This window comes from Antennarius striatus, chromosome 16 (genome assembly GCF_040054535.1).
Source record: "Antennarius striatus isolate MH-2024 chromosome 16, ASM4005453v1, whole genome shotgun sequence".
Taxonomy (NCBI): domain Eukaryota; kingdom Metazoa; phylum Chordata; class Actinopteri; order Lophiiformes; family Antennariidae; genus Antennarius; species Antennarius striatus.
This window is the reverse complement of record NC_090791.1, coordinates 1975207-1993725: the sequence shown is the minus strand read 5'-3', so window position 1 is coordinate 1993725 and position 18519 is coordinate 1975207. Positions and strand designations below refer to the sequence as shown.

The following is an 18519-nucleotide window of genomic DNA, read 5'->3' as shown; positions in this document are numbered from 1 at the left end:
GCTAACTAGAGTCTAGCTGGTTCCAGAGGTTGAGATTTGCTTTACTTGTCAATCATTCAGTGGATATAGCACAGGTATGCTAATAAATCAGATATGCTAATCAGGTGTTCACAGGAAGTGGTCATATCCCTGCTGGTATTGGTCGTTGGGGTCAAGACTTTTCTCTGTGGTCAGGGCAGGAGTTTCTATCCAATCGGTGTTGAGCGTTTGAAACTAAACTCATATATTTTGGCGTCTGCTTGTTTTTGAAATCCACCTTGTCTGAACAGGAAACGCGCTACGCTATACGGAAGCGGCGGGACGCGGTCAGCGATCGTTACCACGGTCTGGTGCCACACAGTTTGCCAACACAAAGACTGGCCCGGGGCGTGTTTGCATTGATTTGTTCTCTGGTCATGTAGGATAAAGACAGACCCCACCCAGCAGCGCCAACCGGAGCTAAAAATAACCAATCAAGGCCAGAGCCTCAATCGCCACCGCCGCCGCCGAGGTCAAAGAGGATAACGATTATGAGACGCTGCTCCTCCTTCGACTCGTGGCCCGAATTAAACGCTCATTCTCTCATTTTAATGTTTTCTAATCTATATCTGAGGACGTGTGTGTGTGTGTGTGTGTGTGTGTGTGTGTGTGTGTGTGTGTGTGTGTGTGTGTGTGTGTGGACGGTGTCACTGAAGTGAACAGCCCCGCTCCCATCGACCAAAGCGATTGGAGCCATTAATCATACATGAAACCAATTAGCGCACCTTCACGCCCGTCTACTGTCAATCTCAGCTCAGAGACCCGGTGTGGACGGACGCAGGCTGGTAAGGTGCGTATGTGTGTGTGTGTGTGTGTGTGTGTGTGTGTGTTGGGTGGGGAGGGGGTGGGGGTCCTTCTTCAAAACTCATCTCTGTAGTTAGATTCAGGATGAGCTCTAGCAGTGTGCAGTGGTGCTAATGCTAACAATAGTTATAGAATTATCTGGATTTTTTTGTTGGTGGGGGGTAGGGTTTGGGGGGTTCAGGGTTGGGGGGGGGTACTTTAATCTTTAATACAAATGCTTCTATTTAAAGTGAGGCATCCGTCTGTAATTTAAAGAACACAACAATCAGAACTTAAACCTGATTCCCATCGATTTCTTTAAAATGATGCATCAATAATAAATAACATTCAGTCCTCATGGAGGGGGGGGGGGGTGAGGTGGGGGTTGGGGGGGGCACTCTGGACCCACATTAGTCCTCAATCTCAAATCAAAACGACCATACAGAGACAGATACGACCTCCTTTGCTGCAGTTTGCATGCAGACGCGTTCCTCTGAGGACGGCGGCGGCTGATGGACCTCCAGTCGGACACGAAAGCTTCCACTCTGGTCCCCAGAATATTAATGAACCCGCGGCTCTAATGCGACTCCGGAAGACGGGGGCGGTCCGGCCCCGCCCGGGAGCGACCATCAATTAGGCTTCCAACCCCTGGCAACCATCCCGATCGCCCATAATTCATAGTTCACCTGTTTTAGGGAATGGGATTATTCTTTAACTCCGTCCTCCCCACTCGCTCCACGGACCAGCATGCCAGCTCCCGGTCTGGCCCCGCCCCTCCCTGGGAGGTGCTAAATGGACTGGAGGAGGAGGAGTTTATAATGATTGATCTGGAGAAATTAAAAAAAACAATCATTCATGACCAAATGTAGCTGTGTGGGCGGGGCCATCAAACTCTCACTGCCTCTGTCCGTCAACTGATGGCCGAGGAAGAGGAAGAGGAGGGACGTCCTGCTGATGAAGAAGGGGGGGGCAATTCAGACACGCTAACGGCCCGCGTTCGAGCTGATTGGCGTCATCGCGCCTCCTAATGCTACTGGAGGGCGGGGCGTTGGCCTGGATGGGCAACTCACATGGGTAAACCTTATCTGATTGGACGAGAGAGGAATCCCACTCTTCGCTTCCGATATGCTCTTATCGCATACACACACACACACACACACACACACACACACACACACACACACACATATAGGACGTTCTCCCACGTTGGTTTGAAATGCGCGCGCACGCTCCGCCCACCTGCTCATGCATAAATCATGAGTTTGTAATGTGTGAACTCCGGTTAGCGCTGATTGACAGGAGCTGTGGGCGGCTAATGATGGCGTAGCTATTTTAGCTAAGAGGAGACGCTCATCTCTGGTGGGTGAAGACCATCTCATGAAAACGCTAAAAGTTAAGGAGAGAGACGCCGAAAGAGAATATGTGAACTTTAGTCGGGTCACGTGATGTCGTCATGGCAACAAACACGACTAACTGTAATCCTTAATGTCAGTGAAGTCGAGTTTAGTTAATCTCGGACTTTCAGCCTCAAATGCAACAAGTGATTAGCAAATGCTAGCATGTTTACATGGATTATCTTTAAATGTAGTTGTAACCAGAAAGAGACACAGGCAGCATTGCATCATGGGAATTGTTGTTTTTGTTGTTAAATATGGATAAAAATCTATGAATGAAATACCGTGGACGTAATGCCACTGATCACAGCGTCCTGGACGGATGCGTCAGAACATCAGACGCCGTCGTCGCCCCGCGTCATCACGGGTCCCCCCCCCACTCTGTCTCTTGGTGGAACCGAAGGGCGGCGCTGTAATGAAGACGGATGCCTCAGATTAGATGTAAATGCGGAGTGTCTCACCTGGATGGTCGCCCGGGGGACGGCGGTGAAGGTGGTGTTGGTGGTGGTGGTGGGGGGAGTGTCTCAGCAGCTGCTCTTAAAGACGACCCAGAAAGGACGGAGGAGCGGCGGCCTCCGGGGGCCAATTCATCATCAACACGCGTGTTTACCGCCTCGCCACCAGAATCCTTCCTGCAGACGCATCCGTGTTTCACACAACCGACGGCTGGAGCCCCACCCTCCTCACCTGAACCCAATCAGAACCTAAATTTCTACCATAAGCAGCTGGACCGACTCACTTCCTGCTGACTGACCAATCAGATGCTTGTATCTTCTCAGCTCTTTTGGAACGGATGAAACGACAGAAATGGGAAGGATTGATTGTTAGAACCAATCAATCCACGTCACCTGTCCAGGTTGATCTGCTCTCGTCTGATTGGTTGATGCTCTCACAGGATCATGGAAACTAAAGTTTAGCGCGTTCCAGACGTGACCTGCAGCACCTGACCTTTAACCTCTTGGATTGCAGCAGACAATTCCTGCAGCTACCAAGGACTTAAGGTCATGTGATCTAATCAAACCCACCTGGATGCTCCCATGATGGCCCGTGCGTACATAAACACACACACACACACATGAACACTCCCTCCATGACAGATGCCCCGTCCCGTCCTCCTGCAGGAGGTGCTTGTTCTGCGGCGCCCACCCCCCCGGCGTGGGTATTCCCATCATGCTTCACAGGTTCTCCTGGTTACACAAACAGTGAGCGCCGCCCACCTGTATCCTCTCTGCTAGCAGGATGTGTGGGCCCGCGCTGCCTGTGTTCTCTGCTGCGATAAGGACGGAGCTTCATCCGCTGATCGCCGGCGAGGCTCGGATGGAGAGGAGCTGGGGGGGGGGTGAGCGCTCCTCATCTCCGTGTTCTGAATTAATAGTGCTGAGCTGCAAACTGAAGCCTAATTAACATCTGAAATGTCAAACTGGATATCACTCGTCCTGATTATCCGTGGCGTTGAAAGGCTGGCCTTGCAGCCCGCGCATCTCTTCCTCCCTCTCCAGCTGCGACTGCCATGCACTTTGTTATTTTTCAATTTCCCCCCTCATTTTTGATTTAAAATATGCAAACCACCTATAATTAAATACACTCGTCTTTTAAGACCCAATTTCCAGGGCAGGAAGTCGTTAGAATGAGAATCTAAATGAATCTGACCTCGGTGAGTAAACGCGCCAGCCCCTCGCCTCGCCGTGCGTCGGGATCGTTGGTGAATCTCAAACGCCACATCTGCTTTTATTTGCTGCTCTTTTGATTGTGAGTTAAACTCAAAACAGCAGCGCACGCCGACAGAACTCCAAGGCACCTTCACGTCATCTTCACGGTGACGTAAATGCTGGAGGGCCACTGGTATATCTTCTCTGGAGCAGCCGGTCTTTCCTTTAGTAAAACATAAATGATCAGGTCTGTATGGAGGACGGGACTAGACCTTCATCCCAACTGGATCGCCAACCCAGTTGGACCACCATCCCAACTGGACCACCAAACTGGACCACCAAACCAACTGAAACACCAACCCAACTGGACCACCAACCAAACTGGACCACCAACCCAACTGAACCACCAAACTGGACCACCAACCCAACTGAACCACCAAACTGGACCACTAACCCAACTGAACCACCAAACTGGACCATTAACCCAACTGAAACACCAACACAACTGAACCACCAACCCAACTGGACCGCCATCACAACTGGAGCACTCTCCAACGTCAAAACTCAAAGAGCCAAACAGCTGACCAACTGCTCTATGAACAAGACCAATAATCCTAACAAGCATCAGAGCCAACTCGGATCTGAATCAATCCGGACATCGTGAGAACAGTTTTCCTCTTTAGTTAAACAGAAACTTGGAAGATGACCTACTAAATTAGAGTCGTGCTACTGGCCGCCACTCCGGCTCTTATTGCTTTTATCTGCAAACAAAATCTTTAAAAATTGAGGTTCTGCACTGGCTTAAGAGTTTAACTAATTAACTAGATTTCCATTTGTACCGACACATAGACGTTGTTTTTTCTTCTGCTAAGACAACGACTCCTTTAAAGCTAAAATGTTCGCGATGAACATTCCTTCCCAGCCATTGAAAGGAAAGGATCTTCTTATGAACAAGTTCTACAATCTGTTAAAAGGTTACTCATGGGGGGCAGAAACACCTCATGGGTGGAGCTCATGAACCAAAAGGGTGAATGTATGGATGGACATTGGAGGTGGGAGGAGCTGCCGATCCAGGCGATACTCTCATGCATTGCTCCTGTGATTCTATTGATTCCAGGCAGCTCAAGCCAGACATTACTTAAACCAGTTCAGCTCTGAACAAGTCGAGTTGTTTATCGCGGGAGCCAGAGGAGCGTGAAATCATCCGACGCCGCCTCAGAGCATTTTAGACAGGAGACAAACAGATTTGTAAAGCTTGGCGCCCTCGGAAGGTGACAGTGTCAAAGTCAAGGCGGGAACACAGCAGGACGCTCCGCCTCCATCTGACAGGGTGGGCAGGGGTCGACACCTGTGCTCAGTTTGCGCAGAACGACGAGTCAAAGGTCACACCTGAGCAGTGTGTGTTTTCATTGTCTAATCTGAGACATCTGTGTTCCAGAAGTGTTCGAGAGGGTGGAGCTAAAGGTAACTAAAAAACCGAAGCAGGAAGGAGTTTCAGTTTGAGCGTCTACTGGTGCGTATCCTTCCACCAGGAAGTTCATGACAGAAACCGTAAAGTTAGAAAACTACCTGGGAGAATAAAAGCGAAGCAGAAAAAGGGCGGTTCTGTTCTGGGAGAACTCTGGCCACGATGATCAAAGTTATTTGGAAGCAGCATTTGTGTCACAAGCTGCAAGTTTGATTTGATGTCTTTATCAGATGAGGTGAACTGGGACTCAAACGGACCCAGAGGGATGTTGGGTCAACGCTGGACTGTTTTCGGTGTGGTTCGTCTTATCCTACCTTTTAGATAGAAGCAATACTCATCCAAAATGATGCACCAATGCATCGTTTACTAAAATATATATGAGTTTCTTAGGGCAAGACCCTCAAACACCTGAACCCCCAACCAGAATTTTGGAACTGAATCTGCAAATCCAGAGAAAACGGCTGATTTCACAACATGAAACTCTGTCATGTATTTTCATCTGATTAAAACCAGATCGTTCCTCTGGTTTCAACGACCTTGTGACCCTCAGTCTTACCTTGAGGGACGTCCCAACACCTGCACAGGTGGATCCCCTGTTCTAACACCAATCAGAGTCAAACCCTTCGAAAAACAGAGCCAGGCACAAAAAAAAGCACAGAACCCCTCTGGTTGTGGTCCTGAAGTAAGACGCCGAGCCCAGAACCCACAAATGAAACCCTGAAAGCGTGTCTTACCCTCTAAGCAGCAGGTCCTCCACAGGCCCGAGTGGGTCATCACCTCCTCGTTCTTCTTGCTGGTCTCGTTCTCGTTCATGGATTTGCTCTTGCAGACACCGCGGGAGTACAGCCAGTAGTCCGTGCCGACCGCGATGGTCATGAGGCTGAAGGCCGCGAAGGCTCCCACCGTGGTCAGCAGCATCTGGACTCCGCGGTCGAACAGACCCATGTTTCCGCATTCCATGAAAGGGGGACCCCCTTTCCTCTTGATGTATAGGAAGTAAATATTTGAAAATTTGCGGGACCAAACCAAATCGAAAAAACAGGATATCGTGGAGCGGAAGGAGAGGGAAGAAGGAGGCGGAGGAGGTGGTGGGAACCTTATGGTTGCGTTTGGGTGAGGACCAACACAAGGAGAAAAAAGCCAGGGGGGGGGAGAGAGAGGAAGAGGCGGCGACGTCTCTCCTCTCCGGTCACTTTCGTACCCCGAAAGATTTCTAAAAAGGTCAGCGGAGGGCGAGAGCCCTTCAACGGGCCGACGGCGGCTGGAGCACGAAAGGAGGAAGTCAGGTTTTTTAGAAAGGAAACGATTCCGGTTGTGTTACTTGTGAAGGTCGCAGCTAAAACAGAGGAATTAACATGTAGAACGCAGACATAAGGGGGGCTAGGGGGGCTCAGGAAGATCAGGCGTACAGCACAGCAGTTCAATATGTCTGTTACAGTGAGTTACAGTTACTTTAGTCAGAGGTTACAGCATCCTGTCCAGACTCTGTTAAAGCTGTTATTCTAATGTTTCTGAGTCAAAACGGGGGAAAGCAGGGGGGGCAACAAACGGGGGAGGGAACCAAGGACAGCAGGGAAATCTATCATATTAATGGAGGAGAGGAGAGCAAAACAAATGGTCGAACTGAAGTCCTGTCGAGGGGGGAATGGAAGCGATCCTCTGGGTGTTCTCTAACGACCGGCTGCGAGGATGGGAGAAAATATCACGCTGGGTTCTCACAAATCAACCGGGATGAGGAACCCAGGAAATAAACGGATTTACGACTCTTTAAAAAAAAACCCCACACACACACATGAAAGCGAATAAAACCTGGAAAAAAAGGGGGGGGGGGCAGGGATGAAATTAACAGCGCAGATTTAGCTTTTTCCTAAAATTCTGATCCCCAGTTTCCATATGTAGCCCTATAGCTCTGGGAAGCTTTCCGCCGAAAATGGGGGTCTGCGGTCAGAGGAGGTTCGGTCGTCGATGATCCGGAGAGAGAGGGGAGCATCCAGCAAGGCAAACCGACCATCACTCGACAGAAAGCCGGCAGGAGGAGGACGAGGAGTCGGTGTGGGCGCGTCTTCCGTGCGCTGCTGCTCGGGTATCCGAATTCACCGAAGCCGTTTCACACCCAGGACGGTCCCGGTTGTAAAGCACTTGCGCCATGGAACAGGAAGAAAAATAAATTCTGATGAATGTTGCAATCCCCTCCTCCTCTTCCTCCTCCTCCTCCTCCTCCTCCTCCTCTTCTTCTTCTTCTTCTTTGCGCGCTCGGATGCGGGATTGCGGGACAAGTATTACACAACCAGGAGAGCGACGCGCACAGACCCGTGGACGGAGCTGCTGCTGTCACGATGTCAGCGGCGCTATACGTTCAACACACACACACACACACACACACACACACACACACACACACACACACACACACACACACACACACACACACACACACACACACACACACACACACACACACACACACACGCACACACACTCTTCCCGGTGATGAGTGACGGCAGCGTGAGGAACACTTTCTGGTGAAGAGGCCCACGGTGCGCGCCCGTGTGTGTGTGTGTGTGTGTGTGTGTGTGTGTGTGTGTGTGTGTGTGTGTTGCAATGAACGTTCGTTGCTGGAAAAGACATTAAGGATTTTTTTTTTTGAATCAGTTTCTGTCGGGGGGGGGGGGGGGGGAATGCAGTGAACTACTTCCCGGAAGTCATCTGAAGAAATGTCCGACTTCCCTGAAGTCTGATTGATCTGATTCAACTCGCGGCTTCAGATCAAGTGAATCTCTGGGAATGACATCAGAGAGGAGGAAGAGGAGGAGGAAGAGGAGGAGGAGTGGGGGTGTTTGGGGGGGGGGTGGACTCAGCTGTCTGTCATGTTGAGGGTTGGAACACACGTTGGGCTCCTGGAGAACACATGAACTCGTGTGATCAGTGTGAGAACAGAGATGTTGCGTTTGTGTGTTAGTTGTGTTCGAGGCGGTGCTGAAGGGACAGCTCCTGCAGCTCTTGACACCCCCCACCGTGGAGTTTGTCGCCCTCTGCTGGCCACACGTCCACTACAAACACCGTCCCTGGACCCCCGGTAGCCGCTAACCTGATCCAGATCCAGACTCCATCTTCTGGTTCCTGTAGAATCTTAGGAACCAGTGACGCCTCTAGAATGACCCAGGAGGTCTTCTGGTCTCGGTGGACTCTGAGGTCTCCATCTCCTCACAGATGGAGATGTTTTCTTCTAGGATTCCTTGATGGAATCCTTCTGACCCGCTGCAGGTTTCTAGTGGACCAGGAAGTAAATCGGTTCCAGAGCCCCCGTCCCACTTCCCATAGGGAGGGGGTTCTAGTAAACAGCTAATGTCGTCTAACGGAAGGTTGTTGGTGTGTGATCGCCAAAAAACGTCTTGACATATTTTCAAGAATCTTGGTGGAACACTCAAACACGTTTGTCCCTGGTGAACAAAGACGAGCTTTGAGGTCACGATCGCGTTTTCGCTGGTGTCAGCGCATCGTGAGTGGGTTTCGTTTCGAGGCTTGAGACCCAACAGTGGTGATGGCGTAAGAGAGGCCCTGAACAGGCTGGACGTCCTCATGTGGAACAGGTCATCATGTTTCTCTCACGCCTCAGGGCCTCATGTCCGGTTCTAGGAGGAGAGACACGTTAAGACAGGCTGGTTATTTGCTGATCCTGGTTCAGCGGCTTTCTCCTCTGAGCCGCTGAGTCGACGCAAGACGTCCGGAGTAAAGCAAAAACTAAAACACGCACACACAGTGGTTTATCCTATGTTGTGTTAAACCTCCAGCCACTAGATGGTAGTGTTGGAATCAACCTTGAACCTTCCTCTCTTCACTCCGCCATAAAGTCAACTCAGAATAGGAGAATAAAGGACATTTTGTTGGTGTGACGTCTGCAGATGACATTGTGATCTGCAGTGAGAGCAGGGAACAGGTGGAGGAGAAGCTAGAGAAGTGGAGGTTTGTCCTGGAAAGGAGAGGAATGAAGGTTAGCCGCAGTAAGACAGAGTACATGTGTGTGAATGAGGGGGACCCAAGTGGAAGAGTGAGGTTACAGGGAGAAGAGATCAAGAAGGTGGAGGATTTGAAGTACTTAGGCTCAACAGTCCAGAGCAATGGAGAGTCTGGAAAAGAGGTGAAGAAGCGTGTCCAGGCAGGATGGAACGGGTGGAGGAAAGTGTCAGGTGTGATGTGTGATAGAAGAGTTTCAGCTAAAATGAAGGGAAAGGTGTACAAAACTGTGGTGAGACCAGCGATGTTGTTTGGTCTAGAGACAGTGTCCCTGAGGAAAAGACAGGAGACAGAGCTGGAGGTAGCAGAGATGAAGATGCTGAGGTTCTCTCTGGGAGTGACCAGGATGGATAGGATCAGGAATGAGTACATCAGAGGGACAGCACATGTTAGAGGTTCTGGAGATAAAGTCAGAGAGGCCAGACTGAGATGGTTTGGACATGTCCAGAGGAGAGACAGTGAATATATTGGTAGAAGGATGCTGAGTTTTGAACTGCCAGGCAGGAGGCCTAGAGGAAGACCAAAGAGGAGGTTTATGGATGTAGTGAAGGAGGACATGAAGGTAGTTGGTGTGAGAGAAGAGGATGCAGAAGACAGGGTTAGATGGAGGACACTGATTCGCTGTGGAGACCCCTGAAGGGAAAAGCAGAAAGGAGAAAATGAAACAAAAAAATAAAATTTGGTTTTCCATAAAACAAAATTTGGTTTCTGTATTTACTTTTTTATCCTGATGGAACCCCTATTGATCCCTGAACGTCTCCGTTATCGGACCACCTTGATGACAGAACGTTTCCGTTACAGCTTCTAAATCTGTTATAACTTTCATTTGGATTCACACTTCAACTGAAAATAAAGAGACTTGGTAAAGGTTTGCTCCCTCCTTCTATTGGTCTTGTCTATCCCTTTTTTTGGTGGTATATACTTTGTCTTGTTGTTGACCGGAGACATCATCCATGATGTCAAACGTGTCACTGAGCTCATGTTAGATCTGACCGTGGCTTCTGATAAAAGAGCTTCCTGATTTTCCTTTTCCTCGGCAGAATTTGGGACACGTTTGGCATCCATTAAACAATTATTTCTGACAAGCATGGAGGGTGTACAAATCAGGTCCCAGATGTGCACCCAACACAAAGACGTAGAGTCTTTCTGTCAACGTGACGTGCATGATGCCAATAAATTGCCCTCTGGATTAAAAAAACAACAACAACCCAAACTTTAGCTCTCTTTAAGGTGGTCGCATTGAACTTCTCCATCTCCAGTAATTGAACGTGATTAGAACAAGTCTCTGGGTGATGGTGAACACAAGGGGCTTCTGGTTCTCAGGGTTAGAAACACTTCCTCCATCCAAACAGGTAAAACAAAGACATTCAGTAGATGGATGTAAGTGGATTTGACTCATTTCTACAGAATAAAATATAAGTGTTTTAGGATTTTGAACTGCTTTCACAAAACAAAGATAATCTTCATACAAAAATGACTGAAAACGCTGTTGTATGATGCCAGGCCAGCAGATGGCAACGCAACCTTTCCAAAAACTAAAGATACAAACCGCAGAAGCACCAAGACATGATGGCGAAAGTGTTTGGTGTAAACGGATGAGGAGGCGGGAACTCAGAGAAATAAAACAAATCTACAAATATTATTTGTTTTTTATATTACATATATATATATATATATGTATAATGTATATATATATATATGTATATATATGTATATATATACACTGTATATATATACACTGTATATATATTGCAAGGATTTAGTCTTGACCATTTTTTATTGGTTGTAAATGAAATAATACCAAACAAAACAAACTTTTCCGATGTTTTTATTAAATGATTGCAGCAGTTGCAATGCTAGCCCAACACCTTCACCTAGTGGTCATAGCAATTCTTACAGGCACGTGCATACATTTACCCCCTAAGCTTTGGATGGAGGGACAATGGTTAGGACCACCGTGACTTTGACCGTCAAAGATTATTTAAGACCAGATGATTTTTTTTGTTAGAATTCAACAATAGAAAGGATCTGGGAAATTTGTTGAGGAAATTATTTCACAGACTGATCAGCTGCTGATCTTTCCTATAATTAATAGACAAAAAAATCTATTATTTACCAAAATGTATTTGAATTTTATGAAATATAAAGTTCTATTCTATTTTGTGACGAGTTAAAAATTCACTTGTCCTGACCAGTTTGGTGCCTCCTCTGAAAACCAGTTATTCAGTTTGAACCGACTGTAAAAAAAACCCCCGATGGTCAGTGATAACAACTGAACGTCCTGCAGACTGAACGTCTCATTAACTTACCAGACAGCTTCTTATCTCTTTGGAACAGGTTCTGATCATAAAGGTAGTCAGATCCACACGTCACGAAGACGAACACGCCACCGACATTCAGGTGGGGTTTGAGTTTCTGGGTCAAACTTGGATCAAACCAAGTTTGACCCAAGTGGACCTCATGGTTGTCCCACACAGCTTTAATCACCTCCTCTCTGTAATCATCTGTCGCCGTCTCCACTTATTTCTATCCCATTTGCCAACACTGTGTTTTACTCCCACAATGCTTACCGGGCGGTCTCAGTTCGATCAGCCATCGTGTTCACACAATAGAACCACGGCGGATGAAACAGTAGAAAATGAATGAATCATGAAGAGCAAGAGTGATTACCATAAGAAAAATGAGAGTGGAACACATAGTAACAAAGTTATGGAGATTTTACAAAGTTCCAGACTACGGTGTGTGCGAGCAGACGGTAGCACACGTGATCACGTGGCGTGGGGGGGTGGCAGGTGTGAGCAGAGGGAGCTCAGTAACATATAATGGCCAGCCCCTTTAATAGAAGCATCTGGACCGGAAGATTCAATCAAAGATATTGAGGACCACGGATCAGTTAGAGGCAAGACATTTCAAATACAGTGTGGTTGGACATCAGGCAGAATGGCATTAATTAAAAAAAGCGTATTACGGGACCTTAAAAGCAACAAATTAATTTTTTATCATCTGACAGTCCTGAATTTATAACACCCGCCTCACCAGCAAAGCCATCAGCATTGCAGGTGACCCCCCCCCCCCCTTACAGCCTTTTCAGCCTGCTGCCATCAGGTAGGAGACTGCAGAGTCTGGGGCCAGAACCAGCAGGTTCAAGGACAGTTTCTTTCACCAGGCGGTCAGGAGGCTCAACTCCCTCCCTGCTCTGCCCCCTGCCATAGCCCTGAACTCTACCCTCACACTGCCCTGCCCCCCCCAGCACCTGACTATTTATCTCTCTCTCCCCCCGTCAACTCAGGGACTGCACACACGTCACTTCCTCTATGGGATTAGAGTGTATAGAGATGTTACCCATCCCTTGTGTTTCGCTTAATAGTTCGTGTTGTACTGTCTGTTGTACTGCCTGTGTTGTACTGCCTGTTGTACTGTCTGTGTTGTACTGTCTGATGTACTGCCTGTGTTGTACTGTCTGATGTACTGCATGTGTTGTACTGCCTGTTGTACTGCCTGTGTTGTACTGCCTGTGCTGTACTGCCTGTGTTGTACTGTCTGTGTTGTACTGCCTACTGTACTGTCTGTGTTGTACTGTCTGTGTTGTACTGCCTGTTGTACTGCCTGTTGTACTGTCTGTTTACCGTGGGTCAGAGAGGACTGCAATTTCATCTGTGCTGTATGTCGTGCATCAACGATACACTTGACAATAAAGCTGACTTTGACTTTGGATGCAGCACCTGAACGAGGTCATTCTGTACCTTATCATACCTTTATGATCACAGCTCTCAGCTGACATGGAAACAGTCACAATGAAACGAAACCGAAATCTTTTCTCAAACATTATTTAACAGCTCCAGGTTCAGAACTCACAGGTAGTCAGAAGAGTCCTGAGTGAAGATCTACACATCATGAAGAGGAACACGCCACCGACAGTCAGGTGGGGTTTGATCCAAGTTAAAGTAGTTCTTTATGACAGAATCCTGTCTTCATTTGGTTAACTGTCCTACAGCCTTTCAGCTTTATTATAAAGCTGAAAGGCTATAAAGGCGGACTTCATTATTGTATTCGGACCATATTTGAACGAGACAACACCTGGACCCGATACACACATTATTATAACATGATTAATTAATCAGTCACACCATAACGTCAGCCTGTCCAAAAAATTCATTTCCTGCATTGTATGTTTTGGTTTCTTTGTGTGTTTTTCACTGACTTAGACTTTCTAATTGTTTTGCTTCTCTCTTCATGAGATGTTACAGGTGGAGCAGAACTCTGTTAGCTGGACATAAACTTGGAGTTACTGTTACTGAACAAACTTTACTCTCCTTGGTGAAGATACAGTAGTACCTTGACATATGAGTTACTTGACACATGAGTTTTTGAGATACAATGCATTGCTCTATCCATATTTTTGCTCAACATACAAACGAAAAAACAGGTCATGAGTTGTGCTTCAGGACACCACCGCTAGTTGTAAAATGGATACAATAGCAGCTGAGACCCGATCTCGTTCTCGTTGGTGGAATAAAGACGTAGATCGTGTGCTCTTGTGACCTTGCGTTTCTTTTCATTCTTTATCATTTTTTACATGATTTATATATTATTAATTATACACAGGTAAAGTCTTCATGTCTATTGGTTGCTAAAAATTGTTTGATTTCATAACTTAATGGGTTTGGGACTTTTTAATAATTCTGGGATGGATTAAAGTTATTTTAGTTCCAGTAATCCCTTGTTACTTGTGGTGAATGTGTTCCAGGACCACCTGTAAAAAGCAAAATTATATGATATAGCGACAATTTATTTTATTATTTACAGTAATTTAAATGTTTATTAAACTTCCTCACATTATATCTGTATTACATTTTCCCCCACTCTTACAGATTGTTGAAAACACTTTTGTATTAAAGTGTTTTAAGCAATCTGATCCACTTCCGTGTGTTCCGAACGCGAACACAGCGCACAAACGAATGCTGTCAGCCAATAACATGCGCATACGGCACCACATGACTACCTACTAAAAATCCGCGATGTAGTGAAGCCGTAAATGTTGAAATGCGAAAAAGCAAGGGATTACTGTATTTAAAATTTGGAAAATTCGTTTGACTTGCGAGCTCAGTCAGGAAACGGATTAAACTCGCACCTCGTAGCTTCTGCGATGTGAGAGTAACAACACATCAGCAGTTCAGGTAAATACATTTTCACATCTCAAAAAATATGGTTTCTGATGATTTGTATCACAGACAAAAACTGCAGGAGACTTTTGGCCGATACACCGCTGATACGTTCTCCTTCATCGACACAGTGAAAGAATTCTGTTTGGACATCTCCAACTGGAAGATTCAGAGGGAGTCAGAGTTGTCCGTGTTGATGGACATCGAGAACAGGGCTGACGCCATCTACAAAGATAAATCCGCTTGGGAGTCTGTGAAGAGCAAGCTCACCGAGGTGACTGCTAAGAAAACGCGGGCAGAGCTGGAGAACAAACTGGCTGCAGTGCTGAAGGGCACTCTGGCAGGCCTGGAGAAGCTCGACTACTTCCTGGATGCGGTGGAGAAGCTGGCGGTCACTTCGCTCCATGTGTTCATGGAGGACAACCGGGAGCTACATCTACCCAAAGGGTTCAGCCTGGAGCGTGTTCAGGTCATCATCGCTGCTGCCCGGAAGACCTGCCCTCTGCTCCTGGAGTTCAAGAGAGATGCAAAGGTCTTCTTCCTGCCCAGACTCCAGAACGTAGGGGTGTTGGCCTATCAGCTGGACAGCTACATACAGACCGTCTGGAAAATCTGTGCGTGTTTGATAACGAGGTAAACTGACACTTAGAATACAGCTAGTCCTTAACCTACGAACACAATTGGTTGCAAGAGGTTGTTCATAAGTTTAACTGTTCGTTAAGTCATAATTTATCAAATTTCAATCTATCTTTGCCATTTGAGTTCATTTGAATGTCATTACTACAGTAATACGAAGCCGATATTTATTTTATTATTTACATATAATTTAAACGTTTATGAACCCTCTCCATACTTATATACATCCACCTTTGTGAAACCATTACAATGGCTTCACAAAGAAAAAATTCCACTTAACAAGGTAAAAGTAAACTTTGAGTCTCAGCAAGCAGTGCACACATAGATGCTGTCAGCCAACAGCATGCGTGTACGGTCTCACGTGACTACAAACGCTGGTTGCCTCTCGCTCTCTCAGTTGATCAAATGAAACTTACATCTCATCTCACTGACTTATTATCTGACTCTGAACAATGTTTTTGTTTGGAAAATTACTGGATTCTCTCCTCCACGTCTGTCTAAGAGTCAGTTTTGATGCTTGACAAAATGCTTGCCTCGGTCACATGATTACCTTCTTAAAGAGGCCGCTAACACAACAGGTAACAAAACAGGTTGGGGAACACTGCTTTAGAGCGAAGGACGAGGAGGAGGGAGTGGTTAATGTCAGTGAGAGGCAGAGTTGGCATTGGAGAGATTGTCATGTTTCTCTACCACCGTCATCCCTTGGCTGGTGCTTTTTGCCAATACAACTAGCAGTAGCTTTTGCTTTATCATCTATAAACAGTGAAGTGTCCAAGGGGGTACGAAGCCTGACAATCTGAGAAGCTCTCATAGACATGTATAAGAACAAAAAGGGATGAGTGTTGAAAATAAGCGAACGCAGCATTGCTGCTCCACGGGGATTGAGGCAGAAAGCGGAACTACAGCGGTCGGATATGGCAGTGCTTGGTTGTTTGTATCTACAAATGTTCAAACGTTGGATGTTCCTATCATTTTATGCACATTTTGTAAAAGAGGCTGCAAAGACCAGTTTTATTAAAGAAATGTAACCATGTGTTGCAGCTTTGTCAGTGACCTGATGGTGGAAAAGACAACTGTGGTGGACTTTGATGAAGATATTTCTGATGATGACGTTCAAACAATGCTTCATCACATTAATCAGCTTGAAGATATTAGGTGAGCAGTATGCTTTATGGAGCCGTGGGATATTCTCAAAAGCGGCTTTAAACACTTTTTTACATGCTGAAATCTCTATTTCAGACATCAGTACAGTGGTACCTCTACTTACAAAATTAATTTGTTCTGGAAGAAATTGCTTAAGTGGAAAAATTTTGTAAGTAGAGATGCGTTTTCCATGCAAATGCCTTAATCCATTCTAAGCATTTATGCTTTATAAATGTTTTACAAAGCATAAAAATGCATCAAAACATGTAACAAATACATGTTACAATTAGATTATTACACAATAAATGAGAGTTGTGCATAGCCTAAAAACAAAGAATAAAGTAAAGAATAAAAATGACGGTCATCTACCTTTTAACTGCTTTCCTCATTGTCTTTTGCCCTCTCTGGTTCATGCCCTCTTGCCCCACCATGAACAACAGAGTGAATTCCAGTCCTCCTTCTGAACTTCTCCAACCACCCACGCGACGCCTTAAACTCCTTAAACTTCCTTTTGTTTTAATAACGTGGTGATTGTAGATGCATTACGGCCATATTCTTTGGTGAGATCAACCAAACGCATCCCTTTTTCATGATTTTCTATCTCTTGATTTGTTTGTACGGACAAAAAAACTTTTCGTCTTTTCTTTTCTTCTTTTCTCCATCACTTTCTTGGGATCAACATATCAAATGTTGAACAAATCATTTTGGATGTTTCCTTAAATTGCAAAATACTCATTGCTATTTCTTCCATCTTAATTATTCTTTGCCTGTCAATTATTTGGTCTTCATCAGGTCAAACCAGAACTTCAAGATGGTGTTCTTGTTCCAGGACATGTCCTGTGAGAGCTTCATGAAGGAGTTCAGCGACCGTCGGATCAGGATGCGGGAGTTTCTAACATCCCTGGAGGAGAGTGCTGTTCAGCTAGACAGGATGAAGAAGGGGGCAAAGATCTCCAGTGTAGCCGGAAGCTCAGTGGGGGTCGTTGGAGGTGTGCTTTCCATTGTCGGTTTGTCACTAATTCCTGTAACGGCAGGAGTGTCTGTAGGTCTGACAGCCACTGGGTTGGGATTGAGATTAGCCAGTGGAGCTAACAGTATCATCACCACTGCCACTGAGATGGGAGTAAACAGTACACAGACAAAGAAAGCAAGAGAAGCGTTCCAGAGCTTCATGGAGGATGTGAAGATTTTCCAGGATTGTAAGGAGGATGTCATCAACAGGGGAATGAGCAATGTAGATGTTGTTAAGGAAGTGGGTAAGATACTCTGTAAAAGCGCTGGTCTGGTAAAAGAAAATAAAGAAAAATTTATTGATGCTGCTTACACTATTAAGCAGGCAGCAGTCAAAGGGCCTCTGGCTCTCTCCAAGTCAGCCAGGGCAGGTCTCATTGCGGTTAATGCCCTGTTCATAGGCGTAGATGTCTTCTTTATCTGTAAAGACAGCATCAGTCTGCATCAAGACAAGAAGCCTGAAGCCTCCCAGTTCATTCGAGCCAAGGCTGAACTTTGGAGCTCAGAGATGGATTCATGGCAGAAGATTCACGACTCCCTACATGAAGGTCTGCTGACGTCACAGAACAACCAAGCTATCCTGGACAAGCCATTTTATCCAGAGAAGGAGATGTTTTTTGATGGATGGGGATGTTGTTGTTGTTTGTTTTGTTTTTCCTTGCCTTGCCTGAAATAAATGAATAACTAAGAAGAAAAAGAGAAGCCAAGAGAGAAATGGAATTTGATAAAATGGATGAAAAACCAGGAGAAAACCAGTTCTGCATAATCCAGTGAGCAGAGGTTTCTCTGAGATCATCATGGGAACCATACTTGAAACTTTATCTTCACTAAGGTTAACTTTCTCTGCAGGTTTTAGGATCTTATGTAGTAAACTGAATATGAGTTCCTACTGTGTTTTCACATGGAGTTTAACACTATGATTCTAAAGCAACCTGAAGCAATCTTGAAATATCTTAAATTGACTTTTCTTGTGTTCCACGTACAGCCCATAATCTGCTTCCTTTTCATGATGAGAAGGATATTTGCACATATGCAGTTGCTAATATAAACTGTTATGGGTAATGGTTTGGTATGGTTTTATGACTTCTAATATAATAGTGTCATATCTTTGGGTTAATTGAGTCTGGTCAACATTCATGGATTTTTCTTTTCATTTCTTAATCATAAATTTTGAATGTTTAGTTGCCAAAATAAGAGAAAATGTCAAATGAACAAAATGTTGAAGAGAATTTGTAATGAAA

At 45.8% G+C, this 18519-nt stretch overlaps 2 protein-coding genes across 2 annotated transcripts in view; one reads left to right on the top strand and one right to left on the bottom strand.

Annotated features, from left to right (window-relative positions):
• Positions 1-7490, bottom strand: part of cacng2a (calcium channel, voltage-dependent, gamma subunit 2a) — a 31247-nt gene extending 23757 nt beyond the window's left edge. Inside the window, exon 1 of the mRNA XM_068337136.1 lies at positions 6047-7490. Coding sequence (XP_068193237.1) covers positions 6047-6272 — 226 coding nt within the window. The 5' untranslated portion in view covers positions 6273-7490. The remainder of the gene's footprint in view (positions 1-6046) is intronic.
• Positions 7491-14531: 7041 nt separating this feature from the next.
• On the top strand, positions 14532-18134 carry LOC137609318 (uncharacterized). Its single transcript, XM_068336286.1, has 4 exons — positions 14532-15121; positions 16166-16279; positions 17060-17890; positions 18128-18134. The coding sequence occupies exons 1-4, from the start codon at positions 14532-14534 to the stop codon at positions 18132-18134; spliced, it is 1542 nt and encodes a 513-aa protein (XP_068192387.1).
• The last annotated feature ends 385 nt before the right edge of the window (positions 18135-18519 follow it).